The sequence below is a fragment of the Cervus canadensis genome, chromosome 24 (genome assembly GCF_019320065.1).
Source record: "Cervus canadensis isolate Bull #8, Minnesota chromosome 24, ASM1932006v1, whole genome shotgun sequence".
NCBI lineage: Eukaryota > Metazoa > Chordata > Mammalia > Artiodactyla > Cervidae > Cervus > Cervus canadensis.
The window spans coordinates 16,303,623-16,329,637 of NC_057409.1; the positions used below are offsets into that span (position 1 = coordinate 16,303,623).

Consider the following 26,015-nt stretch of genomic DNA (forward strand, 5'->3'; position numbering starts at 1 on the left):
ATATTAAAAGCTTAATAGCCCTAATTTCCCTGTGACTTCTCTGATCTAGAGGTGACTTAGAAGTGAGTGGCAGCCAGGCTCCAAGATGACCCCACCTGCTAGAATTCATACTCCTGAGTGTCCCCCCAACACTGTTCCTGGGCTGGTCAATGTAGTGGGAATTCCTAATAATGTACTTTCACAGTCTTGAGAAATTCCACAGAAATAGTATCTGGGAAAACAGCATATATTAAGAAACTATGTTAATGACTATTGTTCATGTTTTTCTTAGAATAATCGCCTTGTGACAGACCCCAAGGCCAGACCCAGAAGGGAGTATGGCCGGGATCATGAGAGCATGGACCTTGGAACACCAGGTTGGCGTCAGGCATGAATGCCACCTAAGCACTTGCTGGTTGTTCCCGAGACTAGCCCAGAAGGGGATGAACGTGAACGTGAAGTCATTCAGTCATGTCCAACTCTTTGCGACCCCATGGACTGTAGCCTACCAGTCCTCTGTCCATGGGATTTTCCAGGCAAGAATACTGGAGTGGGTTGCCATTTCCTTCTCCAGGAGATCTTCCCGACCCAAGGATTGAACCTGGGTCTCCCGCATTGTAGACAGACACTTTACCGTCTGAGCCACCAGGGAAGTCTTTGGGGTAAAAACAAGATCTAGACTATGTCAGTGTAGTGTCTTGAGAAAGATAAGATCAAAGAAAGTCTAGTAGTCTGCAATTAGGAATAAAAGCTGGACTCAGAGTGGACTCTGCACCTCAGTCCAATAGTGGCTGCAGGTCACCTGACCCATTGCACCAGATTTTGTGTTCTGTCTTCATTCTTGTCGCTTGCACCCGGGACCATTAGGGCAACAAATGGCGCCCAACATGGGGCGGGAGGGAATGACCGCTATGAGTAAAAGTAAAACTACAGCGATGCAGAACCTGGGACGGTTAAGAGGCCTCTGAAAATTCCCGCTGGTAAGTCCTTCAGGCATTTAATCAGGGTTAAAATGGGAAATGTTCAGAGTGCAGAACACCATCGCCCGTATATTTGTTTATTAAGACAGCTCTTAAAAGTGGGAGGAGCTTCTATTAGTGAAGGGCGATTATTAGAACTGTTGCAAGCAGTGGATAAATATTGCTGCTGGCTCCTGTCAAGAGAGACCTTAGATTTGAAAGTTTGGGTAAAGGTTGGAGCCGAGTTTAAAAAAAGATCATGAAAAAGGAACTCTGCTCCCTGTTTCTATTTGGAATACGTGGGCATTAATTAAGTCAATACTGGAACCTTTGCAGATTTCTGATTCTTTTGATGAAAGTGATGATGACTCTTTTGAAAAACCAGAATATGTAAAGCATAGGGAAATGGGTAAGCCACCTTCGAAACCTGTTTCCTCAGCTCCTGAGGAAAATGATGAGGGATTTTTTTCCTCTGCCTCCTCCCCAGGTCCTCCACTTCCACAGGGGACAACTGGATTATTGTTAGGAAGATTGGGGCTGACTTCCCGGGGAGTTCAAATTCATACACTGGAGTTACAGACAGTTATTACGAAGGAGAATTGAAGGTTATGGCTTCTACCACTCTTCCCTGGAAGGTTTCTAAACGGGATAGAACTGCTCAGCTTCCCTCATAGCTCAGTTGGTAAAGAATCTGCCTGCAAGGCAGGAAGTATTCTTGGGCTTCCCTTGTGGCTCAGCTGGTAAAGAATCCGCCTGCAATGTGGGAGACCTGGGTCCGATCCCTGGATTGGGAAGATCTCCTGGAGAAGGGAAAGGCTACCCACTCCAGTATTCTGGCCTGGAGAATTCCATGGACTGTATAGTCCATGGGGTTGCAAAGAGTCAGACATGACTAAGCGACTTTCACTTCACTGTGTGGGTATAGATATTCAGACAAAAAGCAGGGCTCTGGCGGATTTGGAAGCACAGGCAAGGCTGGTATTTTTCTCACTGAAAAGATCTTGGAATCCAGACCCACTTGTCAAATCAATATACGTGGCAAAAAACGTTGAAGGTTCAATAGATGCTGGAGCCGAGGTTTCTATCATCAGCTCTATGTATTGGCCTAAAGCATGGCCAACTAGGCCTGCTCCAATATCTATTGTAGGTCTAGGACAGGCACAAGGACTAAAGCAAAGCACTATGGTATTGTCTTGTTCAGCGCCTGATAAACAACCAGGCACTATCCAAACTTATATGGCAGATATACCTGTCAATCTATGGGGTCGCGATCTCTGGGAACAATGGCATGCTGAGATACATATTCCTCCAAATCAATAGATTGAGGCCAATTGCCAAATTGTGTTCAATCAAGGTAATACACCATGAATGGGACTGGGCAAAATTGAACAAGGAAGAATTTATTCTTTGACTACTCAAGATTTCAAACCGCCCCCTTTTCATTAGTGGCCACTGCTCGTATTAATTTTCCTCCACCCACACCCACACCTCTTAACTAGAAAACTGATCCACCTGTGTGGACAGAGCCATGGCCTCTAAAACAAGAAAAATTGGAGGCTTTACATGAATTAGTTAATGAACAATTTAGCAAAGGACATATTATTGAGTCCTTTAGCACTTGGAATTCTCTGGTGTTCATTATACAAAAGAAATCTGGTAAATGGAGAATGCTTACTGATCTGAGAGCTGTTAATGCTATTATTGTTCCAATGGGTGCTTTACAGCCTGGCCTACCTAATCCTAATATGATTCCAAGAAATTGGCATTTGTTTGTTATTGACCTTAAAGATTGTTTTTTCACTATTCCTTTACACTCTGATGAGTGTAAAGAGTCACCTTTTCAGTTCATTCCATTAATTTAAAGGAGCCACATAAAAGATTTCAATGGACTGTATTACCTCAATTAATTAAATTAATTAATTAACAGTCCCAGTATTTGTCAAAATTTTGCACCCCGTGCAACAATGATTCCCTTATGCATATGTCATTCATTATATGGATATATTATGTGCCTTACCTGATATTGATAGCCTATAGGAATTGTTTTTAAAACTAAAGGAATGCTTGGAATGTGCTGGCTTGTATTTGGCTCCTGATAAACTAGAATACACTGAACCTTCTCAGTGCTTAGGAAATACAGTTACCCATACTACAATCAAACCACAAAAGGTGCAAATAAGCAGAGACTCAATTAAAACTCTATATGATTTACAAAAATTACTAGGAGATATTAACTGGATTTGACCTAAGTTAGGGATTTCAACTTATCCTTTATCCCATTTATTCTCTCTATTAAGAGGAAATCCAGAACTTAATAGCTCCTGACAGCTAACTCCTGAGGCTGAGAAAGAACTAGCAATTATCGAACAAGCAGTACAGAACTGCCAAATAGACAGAATAGACCCTTTTGAGTGAGAAGGCAATGGCACCCCACTCCAGTACTCTTGATTGGAAAATCCCAAGGATGGAGGAGCCTGGTGGGCTGCAGTCCACGAGGTCACTTGAAGAGTCAGACACGACTGAGCGACTTCACTTTCACTTTCACGCACTGGAAAAGGAAATGGCAACCCACTTCAGTGTTCCCGCCTGGAGAATCCCAGGGATGGGGGAGCCTGGTGGGCTGCTGTCTATGGGGTCGCACAGAGTTGGACATGACTGAAGTGACTCAGCAGCAGCAGCAGATCCTTTAGCCTCTCCAGTTGTTCGTCTTCCCTACCCCTTATGCCCCTACTGGGTTGATTATGCAAACTCCTTTAATAGTTGAATGGATATTCTTACCTAATTCACAAACAAAATCTATTACCCCTTATTTAGATATGATAACCACTATAATTCTAAGGAAATCCACTCCAGTATTTTTGCCTGGAAAATCCCACGGACTGAGGATCCTGGTAGGCTACAGTCCATGGGGTCGCAAAGAGTTGGACACGACTGAGCGACTTCACTATAATTCTAAAAGGAAAAGAGCGTGTTCAACAACTTACTGGACATGATCCCTGCCTTATTTGCACTACACTAATCTCCAAAGAATTAAAACAGTCTCTTCAAAATTCACTATCTTGGCAACTAGCTTTAGCTGATTATATTGGACAGATCAACAACCACTATCCTGATTTACCTATCTTGCAGTTTTTAAAACAAACAAGATGGATTTTGCCTAAAATTACTAGTGTCAACCCCATTCCCTCTGCTTCTTTCATTTTTACAGATGGCACTACCTGAGGAAAAGCAGGATATACAAGCACGTTTATGCTAGTTATTGAAACACCTGGATATTCCATACCACAAGCAGAAATTCTGGCTATTACACATGCATTACAAAATATTCCCCAAGCAATTAATATCTTACCTGATTCTCAATATTCTGCACATATCACTAAACATATAGAAACAGCAACTATTAAGGATACTATCCCATCCACATTATATACACTTTTTACAAATTTACAACAAGTGATTAGACACCGACAACTTCCATTCTACATTACTCATATTCAGGCTCATACTAATTTACCAGGGCCCTTAACAGAAAGAAATGCTCAAGCTGATGCCATTTTATTTCCAGCCTTTACAGAGTCATCAGCCTTTCATGATCTGATACATTGTAATTCAAAATGTTTAAAAACCAAGTCTCATATCACTTCGGCTTAAGCTAAACAGATTGTGCAGACTTGTCCTACATGCCAGACGGTTGCAATAACCACATCTCCAAAAGAAGCCTTGGGAGTTTCGCCAGGTGATTCAGAAACACCCCTTTGGATTCCCTCGTGTCATCTGAAACCATATTATATCCCACGGGAGAGGCGCTTCGCATGAGATGTAGAGCCCCAGTAATGAGTTTTGAAGGCTTGAATCTGAGACAGACAAATATAACGATTCCCCTCCTGTCAACGCATCAGAACAAGATCCCCACTTGGGGACAAATTAAAAGGTTAACACAGAAATCAGAGGAGATCTTAGAAGATGAAGGGAAAGTTGTCACTCCTAACAGTCTGGCTGTTGCCATGTTTGCTCTTATCACCACCACAGTGAGTATACCCCCTAGCAACAGCTGAATCTAAAAATTATACTTATTGGGCAAACATACCTAACCACCCACTACTAAAACCCGTTGATTGGGGGGATTCTATGATCCCCGCTTATGTTAATGATTCTTCCTGGATACCAGGACCTGAAGATACATGTCTTCCTCTTTTTAAACAAGAAAAAAGGACTCCCTTCAGTGTTACTTATGGGTATGAATCCTGGCCATGTGTGTAGGACTGGTTATAGGATGTCTTAAATTATCTATGCAAGCCAGGCTGTCCACTAATTCTTTAAATCATAACTATCCTAAGGTTCAGCTACATCTTCTCTCTGGTCTGAGTTTTGCTTGTAACGACTCAGAACCCAATAATGACACCAAATCGGACAGACCTTTAGGCGAACATCGTGAGCTGTGGACTGAAAAACAAGATCATATTCAGTGGAATAACTGCTGAGGGACTGAGGGAGTAATTTTGATTAATGGTTCCTATGGAATTGTATGGGACTGGTCCCCTACAGGGTATGCAGTCTCTAATTGCTCTCATCAAAATCAGTCCTGCAATCCTCACAAAAGGCTGCATTGGCAGGTGTGTAAAGTCTTTAACCATACCAATATTCCCACTCATTCAGATCATCCAATTATATGACATGGTAGTGGCATGTCACCCCCCTTCCCACAATTAGATCAAGGAAGAGGGCAAGAAGGGATTTGGAAATTGGCCTTAAGTCTTAAAAAATTCCAAATTTGGGATGGACATTATTCCAATAAAACTAATTATTCACTGACATTTAACACCAGTACAAACTGGACATTTTATGTTCATGCTTGTGTGAGAGATCTTTATGTGCTCTTGAACAATTTCTATCAGTGAAAGTGTACAAGCACTTTCTTGCCAGCACTGCAAATTATATACCTGCTTAAATTCTTTATAATTCTCATCACTCATTTGTTATACTAAGAAGGAGATTGGGAATATGGCTTCCAGTAAATCAAACCAGACCTTGGGAAGGCTCCCCTGAAACACATGCTCTTTTAAAGGTTATAAACAAAGTACTTCAGTGTTCCAAGAGGTTTATTGGGCCACTTGTAGCAGCTATTATGGGAATTATTGCTATAGCCACAACCAAGGCAGTAGCCGGGATGGCACCGCATCAAACTATACAAACAACCACACTGGTAAGTACGGCACCAAAATGCAAATCCTGCCTGGAGAAGTCAAACCCACATAGACCAAGAGATTAATGAGTGATTGACTGATTTAGAAAATGCAGTTCTTCTACTAGGGGATGAAGTGCAAAATTTCAAATTCATCTTAAGTGTGACTGGAGTATCTCTTCATTTTGTGTCACACCTCATAAGTAGCATCAAAGTGCATATACTTGGGATCAATTATCTAAACATTTGAGAGTACACGTTTGTGATCTCCTTAGATATTTCCCAATTACAGGCTTCTATTACTAATATACAGAATGCTCACTTACAACTACTCCCAGAAACTGATTTATTTTAAGAAATTTAGGAAAGCTTACATAAACTTAACCCCATGATGTGGATTAAAACTTTAGGAGGAGGATTGCTTGGTACCATAATATCAGGATGTCTATTTTTGACTATCTTGTGTCTAGTCCTTAAATGCATGAGAGAAACTATCTGAGAATTGATGAAGAAAGAAGTTGCTTGGTTGGCGTATCTACTCCTACAAAAACAAAAACGGGGAGAAGTAGTGGGAATTCCTAACAATGTACTTTCACAGCTTTGAGAAATTCCACAGAAGCAGAATCTCGGAAAACAGCATATATTAAGAAACTGAGGGATTATCAGTTAATGATTATTGTTTATGTTTTTCTTAGAATAATATCCTTGTTACAAACCCCAAGGCCAGACCTAGAAGGGAGTATAGCTAGGATCATGAAAGCATGGACCATGGAACATCGAGTTGGAGTCAGGCCTGAATGCTGCCTAAACACTTGCTGATTGCTCCTGAGACCAGGCCAGAAGGGAACATCCAGGGGTAAAAACAAGAATATCTAGACTATGTCAGTATAGTGTTTTGAGAAAGATAAGATCAAAGAAAGTCTGCAATTAGGAACAAAAGCTGGACTCAGAGTGAACTCTGCATCTCAGTCCAATAGAGGTTTCAGGTCCCCTGACCCATTGCACCAGATTTCGTGTTCTGTCTTCATTCTCATTGCTTGCTCCCGGACCATTAGGGCCACAGGTCAATGTAACCACTTCTTATATATATATATAATTAAATTTATTTATTTTTAATTGAAGGATAGCTGCTCCACAACATTGTGTTGGTTTCTGCCAAACATCAACATGAATCAGCTATAGGTAGAGCTACGTCCCCTCACTCTTGAACGTCCCTCCCACCTCCCTCCCCACCCCGCTTCTCCAGGTTGTCACAGAGCCCTGATTTGAGTTCCCTAAGTCATGCAGCAAATTCCCCGTGGCTGTCTATCTCACACATGGCAGTGTGGATGTCTCCATGCTACTCTCTCCATACGTCCCAAGGAGACTGTGGCTGCTGTCTGGCGCACTCTCTGTCTCTCTAGGATCCCTCAGGGGGTAAGCCAGCTGCCGTGTAGAGACAAGCCCTGTGGAGAGGCCACTGGCTCGGAAAGGAGGTCCTGGGACAATAGTCAATGCGACAATGGGCTTAAAAGCAGATCCTCTGCCCTCGGCTGCCTGAGCTGAATCGAAGGACAGACTCTTGGCCAGTACCACGCAGCTAATGTGCTCCCCAACTTCTGTCCTCTAGAAACTGTGAGGCATTAATTTTTCAAAAAACGTTAAACTTTGGGATAGTTTTTTACGAAGTAATAGAAAACTAATACAATTGTGCTATTTAATTTCCAAACATTTGGGGGCTTCCCATCCCCAGATGCTGTATTACTATGGTTATGCTTTTTCATCATTGTCTATTCAGCCCTTTTTCTGCTCATTACCTCTCCCCTCTCCTCCTGGGGCTCCAGTGACAGGCATGTGACACCTCTGGATATTGACCTCCCTGGATACAGGGCTCTGAGGCTGTCCCTTTCTCCACCTCTTTTCTCTCTGGCCTGGATGATCTCCAAGGGCTGCCCCTCTGTGTCCCACAAGAGTGAGTCTCTTTGCCCCACTTGGTCTCCTTTCTCCACCAGCCCCCACCTCCATACTTTCTCAACCCCTGGGCCCTGGATGTCTGGCCTTCGTGCTTTCGGACTCCATGTCACCTCCATTCTCTCCTTTTCTTCAACCTACGTGCTTTCTTCCTTGTCTTCTGCCTTGGCTGACAATCTCTCTCATTCACCTGAATGACCATAATGCGGAATTTAACAAAAAGTTTATTTTCCCTTGGTCTGTATTGAAATAGCAGATTTTTTTTTTTTTTCTTTAAAAGCGGTAGGTAATTCAGTTTCATTGTTTACTGTGACCACACAGAATAGACTTTAAGTAAGTTTTTGTTTCTGGCATAATTGCTGATGTAATTGTAGCTGACCCATTAGAAGATTTAGCAATTCTTCTAAGTAAGCAAAGCCAAGTGGAAGAGCATGCTTCATTGATCTCAAACTGAATTTAGCCTGTGTTCTGACAGTGGAAACATATTTAACCCCTTCATCCTAAGCATTTAACATGCACACAATTAACCTGGTTTCACGCGTCATAAGAAAAAAGGACAAAACTCCAGTGGGTTTTGATTAGATCTAGAAACATCTGTCATCACAAAAGAAGATGCTAATCACCTGAGGTTTGTTTTATGTTTCCAATGCAAGCACTAATGTAAACACATTAAATACTCAATTCACTCTTTTCCAACCAGCCAGTTGGATCATCTTCATCAGCGCCTCTGTCCCACTTGGTTGCTACCAGATGCCTGTGGATTACAGGAGTGTGCGAGTGCCCCGGGTCTCACTGCCACGATTTCTCCAGGAGACCTGTACATGAATCTGAGTGATGATTTGTCCAATTCCATCATTTTCTTGCTAAGCTTCTCCTGCTATGAAATCCATCAGCATTCCCAAAGCCCCCAATTAAAATGTCACTAAAATTTTTAGAAAGGTCTACAACTTTCCAAAAAATAAATCTGCTAGAACTTCAACCCTGAATATTCATTGGAAGGACTGAGGCCAAAGCTGAAGTGCCAATACTTTGGCCACCTGATGTGAAGAGCCGACTCACTGGAAAAAACCTTGATGCTGGGAAAGATTGAAAGCACAAGGAGATGAGAGCAGCAGAGGATGAGGTGGGTTAGATAGCATCACCGACTCAATGGACGTGAACTTGAGCAAACTCTGGGAGACAGTGGAGGACAGGAAGTCTGGCATGCTGCAGCCCATGGGGTCATAAAGAATCAGACATGGCTTAACAACTGAATAACAACAAAGGAACTTCTGATGCTGTAGTTCTTAATTCTGTCAGCTGAGATCCCTTGAGAATCTGATAAAAACCACAAACTCTGCTCCCAGAGAACGGCAAATATGTATTTGGGATACAATTCCAGGGAGTTTAGAAACCCTTCGTAGCCCTCCCCTGAGGCCCAACTGGGAGGCCCTTGTGCTAACAGCCTCTGAACGTGGCGCTGACAGATGGTGACTGACCCCACGAGCACATATGCTTACCATGGCTCTAGCTTCCTCACGGATGGATGGAATGGAAAGGATGCTGTACAGAGCTCCATTCACATACGGCTGTATCTTTAAGGGGAGAAAACAAACAGTCACGTGCAAGTTCTCAAACATCATACAACTCAACTATCACACACCACCCTGGAGAGCAGCCTGGCTGGTGAGGAGAGTGACCACTGCCATCTTCACAGCCCCTTGAGCTCCAAATGACAGACATCTCCGCTGGCATGTTGCAGGACAAAGGTTATGACTGAGAGTTCAAAGCAGAGCACGCACCATTCCCTCCCACAGCTTACTCCCGCTACCTTTCACTGTTTAATTGATATCATCCTGACCACTCAGGTTAGAACCCCTGGAGGCATCCTTGATTCCTCTCTTCTTCCTCTCCAATGCTGAGTCTACAAGTCATCTTTGATGGGAACCCTTCCTGTCCACGTGCACTGACACAATCCTTGTTCAGATGTCATTGCCCATGACCTGGGCTACATCGAATCTCCAAAAGGATCTCTCCGCCTTTACATTCACCCTTTTATCCAACCATCAAATCATTGCTCCAAAAGGATCTCTCCGCCTTTACGTTCACCCTTTTATCCAACCATCAAATCATTGCTGAGAGTCTAAAACTTGGGCCATATTAATCCCTCTCCCAACCTCGGAAACCTTCCATAAAACTCCCTGCGTGCGTGCTCAGTTGCTTCAAGTCGTGTCCGACTCTTTGCAACCCCATGGACTGTAAACCCACCAGGCTCCTCTGTCCATGGGATTCTCCAGGTGAGGATACTGGAGTGGGCTGCAAATGCCCTCCTCCAGGGGATCTTCCCGACCCAGGGATTGAACCCACATCTCCTGCATTGAGGCAGATTCTTTACCGCTGAGGCACTGCGGAAGCCCCCTAGAAATGCCCTGGGAAGTTCTAACTCCTGATTAGAGAACACAGGGCCCTTCGAGGTTTGGCTTCCATACAGTCTTCCTCGGCTTCTCCCTTCCTGCTACTTGAAATGCACACTGCATAGGTTCCACACTACTTAACGGACTACCGGATACACACAGCAACTGGGGCATGCCCTGGGCTGGTCCTAACAACTCACCTTGCTGGGGATGCTCTTCCCACATATGTCTCTCTGAAAAGTAACCCTTTCCTGAGCGCCCAGAGAGCTCTGCCCTGCTTCCTGTACATCCCTCCACTTCTGTGCTGGACTCAGTGTATTTTAAGATTTATACTTATGTCTCCCCTATGAGCTCTTCAAGGACAGGACCCAAGTCTTACTCACACAGGTAACCCTACCATTAGGCCAGACAGGACTTGATAAATGAGCCCTCCCTTTGGAGTGGACTGTATGCAATGCTCTCTCCATACCATGGGTGGGGGGGAGGACTCATTTCCCACCACCCTTTTCTAGCACTGGATTTATTATCACTTTTCATTTCTGCTAATATAACAGGTAAGAGAGGGCATTGTATAGTTGTCTTTATTTTCATTTCCCTGATGACTAGCAGAAACTGAACATCTTTTCATGTTTATAGTAAATCATCAAGATTTACTATTCTGTAAACTATTCTTTTACATACTTTATCTTTTTTTCCTATTTTTCTCTGTTTGACTCTTACTTATCAATGTATAGGAGTTCTTCACACGTAAAGTATATAAAACTTTTGTCATATGTGATGCAAATCTCTTCCCATATGATTATATGATTGAAGTTCATATATTCAACTATGGGTATCTTTTTCTTTATGGCTTCTGGATTTTGTTTTTCAAGACCATGACTATCTCATAAGGACACGTGTGTGAGAATTTTGTTTATGTAGGAAATACATTTCTAGGCTCCAATATATTTTATATATATATATTTATTTATTATTATTATTATTAACCCTGAACATTCATTGGCTGAATGCCAGTATTTTGGCCACTTGAGGCAAAGAGCTGACTCATTGGAAAAGACCCTAATGCTGGGAAAGACTGAAGGCAGGAGGAGAAGGGGATGATAGAGGATGAGATTGTTGGATAGCATCACTGACTTAATGGATATGAGTTTGAGTAAACTCTGGGAAATGGTGAAGGACAGGGAAGCCTGGCTTGCAGGTCACAAAGAGTTGGACATCACTGAGCAAATGAATAACCATATATATATATGGATTTCCTGCTCATTTTCAAAGCAAATGCTTTGGCAAGAGTTAATGACAAGACTTGAATCCTTTGGTCTATTCAGTTTTCAGAGCTGACATAGTTCCAATACTTAGAACCAAACTTTACTGTTAGGTGACAAGATATAATTCCCACTGGTTTCAACTGCCTGAGTTGAATAAAATGGAGAAGAGAGTTCACTCTGGTCTAGAAGTAGCTAAGAGATCGCTGATTTTAAAATATAAAGGCACGGTAGGCACTGTAAGGGTTTCCCTAACAGCGCAGTTGTTAAACAATCTGCTTGCAATGCAGGAGACCCTGGTTCACTTCCTGGGTGGGGAAGATCTGCTGGAGAAGGGAAAAGCTACTCACTCTAGTATTCTTGGGCTTCCCTTGTGGCTCAGCTGGTAAAGAATCTGCCTGCAGTGCAAGAGCCCTGGGTTCGATTTCTGGATTGGGAAGATCCCCTGGAGAAGGGAAAGGTTACCTACTCCAGTATTCTGGCCTGGAGAATTCATGGACTGCATAGTCCATAGGGTCACACAGTCTAACACGACTGAGCGATTTTCACTTTCAGGCATTGTAAAGATGAATAAGCCTCCACTCGCTAAAGCAGTCCAGGTCACTCAGCTGCCAGGGTGCTGGGGGAACATGAGATATGAAAGGAATGGCCAGGATGGGAGCTGTCTGAAATGGGAACAGATGTGGGAAGACCGAGGGCTTCTCTCTGACCCAGTGGGAACCGGTGTCCCTGCGGAGACAGCCCTGTGCCTGAGCTAGGGAGGGCAGAGCTCTGCGGAGATTTGGCTTCAGGTGCAAAGTGATGCCGTGGTTTCTGCAAAGGCATTTGTAGCAAGCAGGTGAGAGAAGAACTGCACTGTGTGTTAGCTCATCCAGACCTCTGTTCCATTTAAAAAGGGCTTGAACCCTACACGCTAGAAAACCTCCCCTGAGGGGCTGAGGAGGACACAGGTGAGGGTAGAAGCGAGGACGGCCACCCTGCAGGACAACCTGGCAGGACCCTGACATACAGGGTGAGCAGTGACCAGTGTCTACACCCCAGGGACGCTCTGGCCTGGGTCCTCAAGGGCCAAGGGTGGAGATGTCCCCCGAGGATGCAAAGTGGGGGGCACCCCTGGGGGCTGGACGAGTGAAACGGAAGGGCTGCCAACAGGGGGCTGTTGTGCGGTCGCGAGAGTGAAGGCTCTCAACGGACAGAGAGCAACGGAGAAAGGACCTAAAGACGCCGGGAGAAGAGTAAGAAAAGACTGAAATGGAGAGGGCACTGCTATTTATACTAATTAATCACGCCCACAATATTAAATACATTATCAGGCTATATACACGTCCAGGGACATACATTAAACCCAGTAGAGGAGCGCCATCGTGGAAGGGAGGGGTGAAGAGGTGGGGAGAGGAGGAGGAGGAAAAAAATAACACCCAAGAGGGAGCGGCACAGGCCAGTGATGGCGGCTGTGCTCACACACCGGAAACCGGAAGCCACCTCCTGCTCCGGGTTCCAAAATTTGATAGAAAGCTCTGGCACAGCTTATACAGATATTTGGAGGAAGGTGATGAGGTAAGTACCCCGGGCCAGCCCTCCCATGAGCCCGGGGCCAGCGGCGCTGACTGAGTACCTCGTGGTTTTCATGGCCGAGCAGATCTGAAAGGACTTTCAGCACCAGGCCCGCCACCTTGGCACACATATTCTTCCCTTTAGGAGAAAAACAGCAAAACAGAACAGGTCACGTCTAAACTCAGAGGCACAAGTCAGGCAGATTTAAAAACGAATCTCGGTTCCTCTGCTTATGAGCTGGGTGATCTTGGGTGAGGCCCTGTTTCTCCCTCCGGGGTCCCTTGGAAATCATTAGGGTCCACCTCAAAAGGCGATGTAGAGGTTAAGTAGCTCAGTACAGGGCAACATGCTCCCAGTGTCCAGGAAGCGGTGGTTCTTAGCATTTGGGCAGAGCACAGAGCCGCTCACTACAGGAATCGCACTCCTCCCAAGTGCACACACCATCACAGAAAAACCTAGAGCTGTCGCAGTGGTTCCAAACATCATCATCGCAATCACTGAGGATAAACTGGTGATAATCAAGAAAAGCTGATTATAACCTGATAAATGCATTCAAGCTAGGAAATTTGCATATGCTATTTTTCAAAAGAGAACTCTGAAAGAAGTCCTTTAGTCAGTCAACAACACACAGGAGGTTCAGATTCCACAGTGTCTGAGGGGGAAGGTGCTATTTATCCAGGTATCCTTCTCCCAACACTGGGACTGCCCAGGGCAGCTCTTCGAAGGAGGCTTCTTCCATTTCAGGGAACAGATCATTTAAGTGGGGTGGAATCTGTCCGAGAGCAAAAATCACTCCCTTTATTGATCAAGACATAAATGACCTGAGATGTCACATGGGAATTCCCATCTCTAGGAGATGGAATGGAAAAGGCGACTGTGATTAAGAGCAGGGAGTCTGGGTTAAACGTCACTGCTGTGCCGTAACGTCAGATTAATGTCACAACTTAATCCCATAGAATCCTGGGAACATACTTCTCTGTCTTCAGATAAAACAAGTCATAATTCTTCATTTCCTACCTTTGAATAATGTAAAAAAGAGGGGGAAAAATATAATGTAATTCAATTTCCTCTTAACATATATATTGCATATAATTGAGTAACATAAACTATTCTTTCTAAGGCCAGAGTGGCATGTTGGCTTTAGGGATTCAATAGCTTTACACCTAGTTGGACATGCTTTACACTCTGTTTTGAGTTTTTCCAAGAGGGAAAAATGAAAGGCAACCCAGAGCCGGAGGAGGGGAGCAGGGCTGTGAGACCTGCGCTCCTGAGGCAGAGGTTCATGAGCAGGGCCACCGAGTACTCGAGCGTGTAGTCAGACAGGCAGTCAGGCTCCTTCAAGATGTCAATCAGCCAGATGATGAGGCCATCTTGAATCATCGCTGTCTGCAGTGGGCGCCTAGAATGAGACAGCCGACAGGTGATTAAAGCCAGTAAGAAACCTTCCATGTAAGAGAACACAGTAGTATGAATGCATATCAGAAAAGGAACTTTATAGAGGTTATGGACTTGAAGGACTGTTTTACTTTTAGGCCTATACAACTGAAACTACAGCAATAAATTCCTTTTCTTCTTCTTTTGACCACATCACGTGGTTTGTGGGATCTCCGTTCCCTAACCAGGGGTTGAATACATACCCTCTCAGCAGTGAAAGCACAGAGTCTTAACCACAGGATCTCCAAGGAATTCCCAACAATAAACTCTTTACCTTTCAGGGGTATCATTAAACGGTTAAAGAAAAATAAGGCAGCAAGGAGACTTCCTACTTTGAAAGTTTCTATTTCAATTTTTAGAATTAGCAGAGTATCACCTCAAAGTGAAGCGAGTGAAGTCGCTCAGTCGTGTCTGACTCTTCGTAACCCCATGGACTGTAGCCCACCAGGCTCCTCCATCCATGGGATTCTCCAGGCAAGAACACTGGAGTGGGTTGCCATTTCCTTCTCCAGGGGATCTTCCCAACCCAGGGATCGAATCCAGGGTCTCATGAGTTGTAGGCAGACGCTTTACTGTCTGAGCCACCAGGGAAGTCCTCACCTCAAATACTTCAAAAATATTTATTGACAGCTTTTGGTGTACTTAACACAGGAAACAGAGTCACAGAAATAGTTCACCAACAAGCAGATTTTTACTTAAAATCTAGTCTGTACAATCCAGCACAGGCACGCTGAGCTATGTAAAAATACAGAGATACAAAAAAGAACATAAAACCAGCTTAATACCATTTTGATTCAGATCTCTATAGAGTAAGGGTAGTTTAATAACCTGATAATACAATTTATATGGAATTATTTTCCACCCAAAGTCCTAGTGTAAAATCTCACAGTACCAATGTACTATCACACTGTTATGGTGGATATCATCATGTCAGCCTTAAGAACTGACTAAGCACTACAATAACTATAGTTATTAAATTTCTTCAAATTTTTCAAATACTGTCAACATTAAGCTAAATTATCTCCGTAAACAAACAGAATTATGTTCCTGTGATCTAATGAAGTAATAACTCTGCAGATCATTTGTAATTCTTAATTCATACAGGTAGAAAAATAAACTTTCATTAGCAGGGACCTAGCAAAGAGAACTTTGCCAGGTCTACATATCTACAGCCATAACTATAGCTTTCCCCCTACAGAACATATATATACTCAGAGTATGTAATTTTTCAGTTGTTAGGTTATTAGTGTGTGTGCTAAGTCGCCTAAATCATGTCTGACTCTCTACAACCCTGTGAACTGTAGCTCACCAGGCTCCACTGTCCATGGGATTCTCCAGGCAAGAATATTGGGGTAGGCAGCCATTTCCTCCTCCAGGGGATCTTCCTGACCCAGGGATCAAATCCGTGTCTCTTAATGTCTCCTGCATTATTGGCAGGCAGGTTCTTTATCACTAGCGCCACCTGGGAAGCCCAGGTTATTAGAGTCAGTCAAATATTGACCACATCTGATGGAAGAAAATGTGCTCACAAGAGGACTGACAGAAAAAGTTAGGGACTCAAGGTAATAAAATTCTTAACTGTCAAATAAAAAGTCAGGTGTCATCAGGGAATATAGATGCTGGACGAATTAGCATAGGACCCAGTAATTCCACTCCTAGATACCTACCCAGGAGAAAAGAAAATAAAGACTTGTATGCAAATATTCATAGCAGCACTACACATAATAGGCAAAAAGTAGAAGCAAGTAAGGTATCATCAAGTGATGAATACGTAGGCAAAATGTGGTCTATCCATGTAATGGCCTATCACTGGGCAACACAAAGGAATAAAGTGCTGATACATGCTATCTCTGTATGAACCTCCAAAGCAGTATGCCAAGTGAAAGAAGCCAGTCATAAAAGAACACACCAGTAGAGGTAAATCTACAGAAAACAGAGTGGTGGCTGCCCAGGTGAGGAATAGAAATGAAAAGTGACTGCAAACAGGCATGAAGTTCCTTTTGGTGATGATGGAAATGTTCTAAAATTAGACTGTGGTAACAGTTGTACCACTCTGTAAATATACCAAAAATCATTGACATGTATACTTAAAATGGGTAAATTCCATGGTATGTAAAGTACACCTTGGGCTTCCCAGGTGGCTTAGTGGTAAAGAATCTGCCTGCCAATGCAGGAGACTCGGATTCAATCCCTGGGTCGGGAAGATTCCCGGGAGGAGGGCGTGGCAACCCACTCCAGTATTCTTGCCTGGAGAATCCCATGGACAGAGGAGCCTGGTGGGCTACAGTCCATGGTTGCAAAGAGACAGACATGACCAAGCAACAACAACAAAGTACATCTTAACAATGCTGTCAACTAAAACAAAACAAAACAAAAAAGCTTTTGGAGGACATCAGTTCTGCTTCAAGAAGAGGTGTCTGATTTTTAAATTTCTAATGTGGAGCAGTTGCATGTCATGAGGGGGTCCAGGCTGAGACCACAGGGTGGCTGGCTGAGATGAATGGACAAGTAACCAGGAAGCTCCACCCTGACTTCCAAAGGGCAACTGACCCCACTGACCGTGCTTGTGGATTTATATGCCTGTCTCCCACAATGAACTCTGAGCATTCAACAGGCTGAGGCTCTATCGGGTTTTATTCCTGTGTTTATTTCCAAATCTTGCATGTGGCTTAAGACACAATCTATTATCTAGCATCTGGTCAGCATGAGATAACATTCATTGGGAGAATACAATGGTGCTTTAACATGTAGGAGCACGATGTGAGAGTTGACCATAAAGGGCTGAGTGCTGAAGAACTGATGCTTTCGAACTGTGGAGAATACTCTTGAGAGTCCCTTGGACAGCAAGGAGATGCAATCAGTCAATCCTAAAGGAAATCAACCCTGAATATTCATTGGAAGGACTGATGCTGAAGCTGAAGCTCCAATACTTTGGACACTCGATGTGAAGAGCTGACTCATTGGAAAAGACACTGATGCTGGGAAAGATTGAGGGCAGGAGGAGAAGTAGGCATCAGGGGATAAGATGGTTGGATGTCATCACCAACTCAATGGACATAGTTTGAGCAGACTCTGGGAGATGGTGAAGATAAGGGAAGTCTGGTGTGCTGCAGTCCATGGGGTCACAGAGTCAGACATGACTGAATGACTGAGCAACAACAACAAAGGATGGTTTAGGGGATTCAAGATAAGCTTTCTAGTTGGAAAATCACCCAATCTCTTCTAAGTATTCACTGAAAAATATCACCCATCCCTTAGATTGTCACTAGGAACAAATAAGCACAAAACAGTGGCTAAGAACCCCACAAGGTGATCTCATGGGAGCCACTGTGACCTATTGCACGGTCAGTACCTGAGGCTGAACTTCTGCAGGGCCCCGAGAACATTCTCTCTGGTGATGACATCCTTGTCTTCCTCCTTCAGCCTTTCCTCCAGCATCCGCAGTACCTTTGTGCTCTGGGCGAGGTAGCGGCGACCTAGTAATATGACCAGAGATGAACAAGTAAGAGAATTCATCTTGTGTTAAGTTTCTGCTCTGAAGCCACTTTCTATGAAAACTGTGCATATAACACATGTAGAGTTTGGGATTCCTTGGTGGCTCAGTGGTAAAGAATCTGTCTGCCAATGCAGGAGATGTGGGTTTGATCCCTGTGTTGGAAAGATCCTCTGGAGAAGGAAATGGCAACCCGCTCCAGTATTCTTGCCTGGGAAATCCCAGGGACAGGGAAGCCTGGCGGGCTAGTTGGTGGGGTTGCAAAGAGTCAGACACCACTTAGCGACTAAACAATAGCAGCAACAAGAATTCAGGTGGTTTTATGTTTTAGAAAACTTACTAAAGCATATTTCATCTGCAAGTTGGTTTCATTCAATCAACTAATGAATAGAAAACCACTTTTTCTGTCATCTGAACATGATTCATCACTGTGTTCTTGTGGGGAGCACTGTCTTTTATTTACCCATGATCTTGAGCCCAAAAGTCAGATCACAAGGGGATGATGGATCTGTGTGTTATGAGCCCTTTAGTCTTAACATTAGAGGCAGCCAAGTAGTACTTTCTGGACACACCCATGGCCTGGAGAAGTTAGGAACCACACCAGGGACCCTATTATAAGCCTTGAATTGTCACTAGCCTGTGATAAACTTGTATCTTGATACAGATGACATTAATTTCAGACATAAATTTCAACAATATTATATGAATGGTCTCTGGCAATTACTCTGGCTAATCATAAAATGTTTGCTAAACAGATGGAAGAACAAACAAATGAGAAAATTTTTGGAGTATCACATAGTCACAATCTAAAACTCCCTTCATTCATATTAAAAAGAGCTCAAACAAATGAGAATTTATGGAAGATAATGGCATTTTGTAAAATCACTTTGAATTCTGTTATGGCGGCATTTTAGTTTTGGAATTTTCATATCTTCTTGATTTAAGAGGCTTAGTCTTTTACAAGAAATGGTACAGTGCTTATTGGAGTCACTTTAATTATTTCAACCACCTTATTTTGCCTTAAGTAGAAAATGGCAGAGAATGCATTACCTGCTATTTTGAGAGCAATCTAAAAAGTACTATGTTACGATACCAGAAAGCTTATAAAACAAAACCAGAGGCTGACAAAATTAACTCCAAAACCATGAAAATTTGTTCTGACATAAACCACAACCATGGGACAACAGCTAACTTTCACAAAAGACTTTAGAGGCATTAAACAGTAATACATTGAGGAAACGCATGTCATTTTTAAGAAACTTGGGGGGAATGTCTCTTTTCCCAGGGAAAAAAAAAGCCGCAAGACCTAGCTCTTCTCTTTGAAGATATCAATGAAAAAGGAAAATGTTGCTGCCGTATCAGTAAACAAGGGATGCAGGAGCCATCAAGTCACTACAGTCACCCTGGATGGTGAGCCCTGAGGGGGCTCAGCATGGAGAAAAGCAGGACACTGGCCCCAGACAGCTGAGGTGCACATCAAAGGAATGACTTCAGTGAGCCTAGACTCGTGCATCTTCCCATACATGTTTGTCTCTAAATTGTGTCCAACTTTTTGCAACCCCATGGATTGTAGCCCTCCGGGCTTCTCTGTCCATGGGATTTCCCAGGCAAGAATATTGGAATGGGTTGTCATTTTCTTCTCCAGGAGATCTTTCTGACCCAGGGATCAAACCCACATGTCCTGCATTGGCAGGCGAATTCTTTACTGCTGAGCCACCAGGAAAGAATTCCTGAAGAGGTCTGGCTTTAACAATCATCTTTTGAAGTTTCAACTACCCTGGTCTTTGTTGCCAAAAGGCCTATGTGTCCCGCCTCCTCCCTCCTCTCTTCGGAGCAATCTCTCAGAGCTATCTGACATGCCGTGTCCTGGCTTGTCCATTTCATCGGCCAAATAAAACATAATCCTCAACTTTTTTTTTTTTCAGTTGACAAGGAAAGCTGACATCTTACCTTCTGCTAGGGATGCGAAAGCGTTGATGAGCCGGGCCGTGTACTGCCGTACCACCTCACTCTTGGATTGCAGCAGCTGAAGCACACTCCTCTGTGTGGGGTGGGGGGGAAACATGGAAACATCAAACAAGGAAAAACAATGGAGGTAAACACAAGTGAGAGGGAAGCCTGTGTCTCCTCTGAGGGTCTGCTGTAGTCTCCCTCTGCGTGAATATATTAGAAGTGATTCAGTTTTGATTTCTAACTGATCTTTTCTGTGACTTGGCAAAAGGAAGTTGTTCAGACTTCCAAAGTAGAAGAGTTAATTGTTCAAAGCATTTACAATGGTGACTGACTCCAAGGAGGCAATGCTGTTTGCTATTATTGTTGCTGATGTTTTTCCAGGTAGAATGAATGACCCAGCACACATGTCTAATTTTGCTCCTCCAAAACCACCATAAAACCATCAGTAAATGGAGTTTTTAAGGAGACAGATATTCCCCAGGACAGAGAAGATAGCACCAAAAAGCATGACAACACAATTTTGGGGTCAGGAATGCAGGATAATAACACACTCAGCAGACCCAAGAATGCCAAACAGGCAGTGAGGAATTACCCGATTTACATCACTTAATTCTCAGAAGTCACCAGAATTGGAGGAAAATCAAGAAGGAATGAAAGCTATAGGATCAGTAGCTCAGTCTCACATGCTGCTCCTGCTCCGTGTCCTCCTGTGCACCCCACACCACACACCTGGGACGCTCTCTTTTGAGGGCCACAAAAGGTCTCTGGACACCAGGTGCAGGTGAGCAGAGCTTCTACACCAAAGCAGCAGAATAAACGCTCAACAGCCACCCCTCCTCCTCTCCTACCTGGCTCCCAGGACACCGGCAACCAAACCCTTACCTACCTACCTACGAACAGAGAAAACAAGAGAAGAAATCAACAAAAAAACTCCAGAAAATTCCCAGAATTATAGCTGGGATTGTCAGATTGAAAGGGCTCAAAAAGCACTCCAAAAAAATGAATCAAATACACATCATGAAAGACATCAATGGGAAATTCATTAATGAACTAGTGAAAAAGAAAAGACTCAACATGCTTCTAGAAAGGAAAAAAAAAAAAACAAAACAGCTCACATACAAAGGGTCAGTAATTAGAAAGGCTTTGGACTCTTCAAGAGCAACATTGAAACCTAAAAGACAGTGTAGCAATATCTTCAAAATTCTGAAGGATGATTATTTACAACCTAGAGTTCTACACAAAGAATAAAGGTATTTTCAGACATATATAGCCTCGAAAAATATACTCCCCCAATCTATCCTTTCTCTAGAAGCTATTAACTAAAGGCTGTGCTCCACCAAAAAGACAATTATACAATGTTGGAAACAGAGACCCAGTTCAGGAAAGGGGTAAAAGGAATCAATATATGTTTGGTGGAGAGAGATTTCTGGAAGGCAGCTTTGCCCCAGAGGTGGAGGGCCACCAGTGCAGACTGAATGACTGACTCAAAAGAGTGGCATACTGAAGCCTGTCACCCCCAAGATGCTTATTGCCATTTGGCCATCTTTGTTTAGGTAAAAATTTTCTGAAATATAACATCCACCAGAATATTGCCCAGATCATGAGTATACAGCTTGATAGGTTTTCACAAAGTGGACATGTCACATCAAGACTGTCACATCAAGAAACAGAACAACAACAACAAAAAAGAAACAGATTATCCAAGCCCCAGATGCCCTCCAAGGGTCCCTATCTAAACCAAGGGCAACATCTCTCCTGGCTTCTTATATCGTGGGTTAGTTCTGTTTTAAATTTTTTAATAAAAAAAGCCATGCTGTATTTATTCTTTTATATTTGACTTTTTTATTCAATATCATGTTTGTGAGACTCATTCATGTTGTGTGCTATGTGCTCCTTCCCATGGCTCAATGTTTGAAAGGAAAGAAAGTGCTATTTGCTCAGTCAGACATTTGAAGAGTCAGACATGACTCTTCGTGACCTCATGGACTGTAGCCTGCCAGGCTCCTCTATCTATTCCCTTCTCCAGGGAATCTTCCCCACCCAGGAATCGAACCCAGGTCTCCTGCATTGCAGGCAGATTCTTCAACATCTGAGCCACCAGGGAAGCCCAATGGCCCAATGGCTCAATATATCTCATCTTAAAAATATATCAAAGATGACTTATCCATTCTACTCCTGATGGACATTTGGTTATAGCCAGTGTTCTGGTTCTTATAAATACTGCTGCTATGAACATTCTTATACCTCTTGCAGCTAAACATATGGCACACTTCTGCTGGGATTATACTTAGGTGTGTTTTTGCTAGGGCACAGACTATGCAGTTATAGTAAATACGGCTAGGGTTCCACAGTAGCTCACCATGTAACACATTTTCAAGCAGAGTGCAACATACCTGGGCTGGTGAGCCCAGACTCATGTGTACTTGGACACCCCTTCCCACATGCTGGTGAAATTTCAACTCCCCTTCCACACCCTGCTGCATGAATCAGCTGTGGAAAGTCTGTTGACCCCACAGAAGTGTGATCAACTCCTGAGAACTATGAGCAGACCAGGCCAACTTAAAACCCAAATTAGAGTGCCTCACCATTCCCCTTGGCCATGCATACTGCTGCTGGATAACCAGCACCTGGGCTACATTTCAGCCCTGCCAGATGCCCTATGCTTCCCCAGACTCTCTCCTGACTCTGACTACCAGTGTCCCCAGACAAACCAGTAAGAGCCCAGGGGAGCTGTGTCTGAGTATAATCCAGCGATTTTGTTCACATCACCTTCCCCTAGGTGCCTTCATCTAACCTGGAAATAGTACCCATTCCTTGCAGAGTAAGGTTTGAGCTCGATACTCAGCAAACCCCAAATAAACACTGTATTATTCCGGGGACATATGCAAATGAGGCTACTTATAAAGAAAAACAAGGAACTGATTAAGATGGGGCTGAGGATGTGCACACCCGTGTTCAGTGCAGCATTATTCACAACAGCCAAAAGGGAGAGGCAACTCAAGGGTCTGTCAATAGATGAACGGATAAACAAACTGTGAGATAAATACTTATATCCCAACTTATTTTGGTGTCATGGTGACATGGCAGAATTCTGCAGATTCTCTGACATCTTAAGATAACTCCAGCTCATTTCTTATTAAAAAATAAACAAATAAATAAGCCATACCAATAAAAAAAATGACCTGAGGAAGATATGACATCTTCTGTGGCTATAAAGATTACAGCATTTTGACAAATATCATGTATCATAAAACCTAAGACACTTTTTATTAGAGGACGTATTTTTTTATGCACAACCAAGAAAGAAAACTGCACTGCCAATTAAGCTGTAACAGGCCATCGACTATTTTTATAGGTGCTAGCATGGGGCAGGGGGAACTGCATCTTAGATTCGATGAAATATCATAATTCAGAAACAATCAGTATTGAATTCTGATTCAATTCAATACAACTGAATTTGAGTTTATAAGTAAGGAGAGTTTATTATTCAGCTGCTTCATGCCTAATTCAACTAGATTCAATGTCATTACAAATACCAACAACAACAACAAAAAAGTTTAAAGAAAATAACTCTAGAATTTGAGAAACTATTTTTCATACTTAACACAACTCTTTCATGGGAGCAATAAGATAATGTACAAAGAAGAAACGCAAAACCCTTCAGTGTTGCCGCCTGTGTACACAACAAATCACGTGTGACAAGCCTCCTGGAGGGGCTGTTTCATCAGGTTCAGAAGAGGTACGGATACTCCACTCCCTTAACAGTAGGGAGATGAAGGTTTTAGAGCATCCTAGATAAAGATGTAAGTGAAATAATGAGATGCAGTATCCTCTCATTGTAGGCCATGGCCAAGCTCTCGATGTTCCTCCCATCTGATAACAGGTGCTGAGACCGTGGAAGGGGGTGGGCGTGGGGAGGAGAACCACCATGTATGGACCGCTCCGCACTGGGTACCAAGTTACTCACATGTGACCACACACAACCATCCCACAGGCTCCCAAGGCAGGTGACTCGGTGGTGGGAAAGCTCCCTGAGGTGAGAAACTTGCTTAAGGGCGTTGTCCAGTTGTTGGTGGGGCAGAGATCTGAGACCAGTTCATGTCCCTCTAAACCCCATACTTCCCCCACTGCACCATTAGACCCATCTGGTCCAAAGCTCTATACAAATAGTGTGGAAGACGTGTAAAAGTCAGGCCCAGATGAAAATAACTGGAATCTGCTTCTTTACCTTGCCCATTTTAAGTCCTGCTGAGTTTTAAAACTCATGGTAAGCAGTGGCATGAGGGCAAGAGCAGAGACTTTGAGAAGAAAAAAAAAGAAAAATGGCAGAAAAGAGATGCAGAGTTGAATCAGGCAGTACTAGCTTATTTACTAGGAGTCTGCCTTAGAAGTGAAAAGTGGGCCCAACTCCAGGGTGGACAGCAGATTTCAGAAGCCTGGGGCAGGCGGACATACGGTCACTCTGCTGAAGACATACATAGAAATGAAGGGCCTCCTCCTTCTAAGACCCTCCCCAGAAGGGCAGGCCCCGGCTGGGCGCCGGCCCGTCTCCCACCGACCTGGCTGTGGCTGTGACAGTCCAGCAGGTCGTTGCTGATGTAGGCCTGCAGGACGGTCTCTCTCTGCTCTCCGGGGTGCGATGTGGTCAAGCGCTAGGATGAAGAAAAACAAGAGCAGTGAGGTCCAAGTGTGAACGTGGGGAAAAGGCGTTTTCTCATTACAGGTGGCACCAGTAACTGTGCCTTTCACCAAACCAAACGAGTAACACCCAGCTGGGCAGCTGGTCAACCAGCAGACATGTTGGTGAACAAAAAATTATAGCGAACTTCCTAATGGGTGATGCAGGAGTCACCTAACATACATACTTTCCTGAGCAGTGAAAGTGGAAAATGACGGGACTGCAAGGGACCAGATAAGGGAGGGCTCCCCAATGCCTGGAGGGTCCCCCCCCCGGAAAGTGGCTCAAGAGTTGGTCCTTGAAGGATAAGCAGACTCTCAGGCTTCACGGGACGTGCGAGTGTGGTGCGGGCTAGGATGTGTGGTCCGGCTGAGGGAGGTGCCAGATGGGGAGGGCTGGGAGTGAGCGCCAGGCCCACAGAGCACACTCATTCTACGGGGGCCTGGGGATACTGTGTGTGCATGAGTGTCTGTGTGGGGCATCCCTGGCACTGCCTTCCCTTCTCTTTCCCGGGGTGCCTCTCCTTGGCAGGCTTCCCTGATAGCTCAGTTGGTAAAGAATCCGCCTGCAGTGCAGGAGACCCCAGTTCAATTCCTGGGTGGGAAAGATCCGCTGGAGAAGGAATTAGGCTACCCACTCTAGTATTCTTAGGCTTCCCTTGTGGCTCAACTGGTAAAAAATTCACCTGCAAGGCGGGAGACCTGGGTTCGATCCCTGGGTTGGGAAGATCCCCTGGAGAAGGGAAAGGCTACCCACTCCAGTATTCTGGCCTGGACAATTCCATGCACTGTATAGTCCATGGGGTCGAAAAGAGCCGGACATGACTGAGGGACTTTCACTTTCTCTTCTTGGCCGCAGCGGGTCCAGTCTGTCTCTGACACCTGCCTCTGGGGACCTCCACCGTTCAGTTCTGGGTAGTCTGCCACTCTGTCTTCTCACCCATGTGCTGTTCATGGTCACACCTAGGAGGCCTCTGCTGGGCTGGTGTGAAGGGGCTGAGGTGGGGGTGTTGGAGGGGTCTCAGACGGAATCTTATAAGGATCTGTGTGTTTTTCCTGCTTGTTCTATGATAATGTCATTCAGTAAGCAAAGGATTACCAGGTCTCACCACGAGGCTCATTTGCACAGACAAACAGCGGGAACCCAGTGGATAATCCAAGAGCCCCAGGGAGGCTGGT

At 44.0% G+C, this 26,015-nt stretch overlaps 1 protein-coding gene across 2 annotated transcripts in view; it reads right to left on the minus strand.

Annotated features, from left to right (window-relative positions):
* ARMC9 (armadillo repeat containing 9) overlaps positions 1-26,015 on the minus strand; it is a 172,458-nt gene that overhangs the window by 93,044 nt on the left and 53,399 nt on the right. For both annotated transcript variants that reach the window (XM_043444550.1, XM_043444551.1), the window contains exons 12-17: positions 24,719-24,811; positions 20,157-20,247; positions 18,066-18,189; positions 14,539-14,678; positions 13,341-13,417; positions 9,570-9,644 (exon numbers count right to left, since the gene is read on the minus strand). In XM_043444550.1, the coding sequence (XP_043300485.1) occupies positions 9,570-9,644; positions 13,341-13,417; positions 14,539-14,678; positions 18,066-18,189; positions 20,157-20,247; positions 24,719-24,811 (600 nt within the window). The remainder of the gene's footprint in view (positions 1-9,569; positions 9,645-13,340; positions 13,418-14,538; positions 14,679-18,065; positions 18,190-20,156; positions 20,248-24,718; positions 24,812-26,015) is intronic.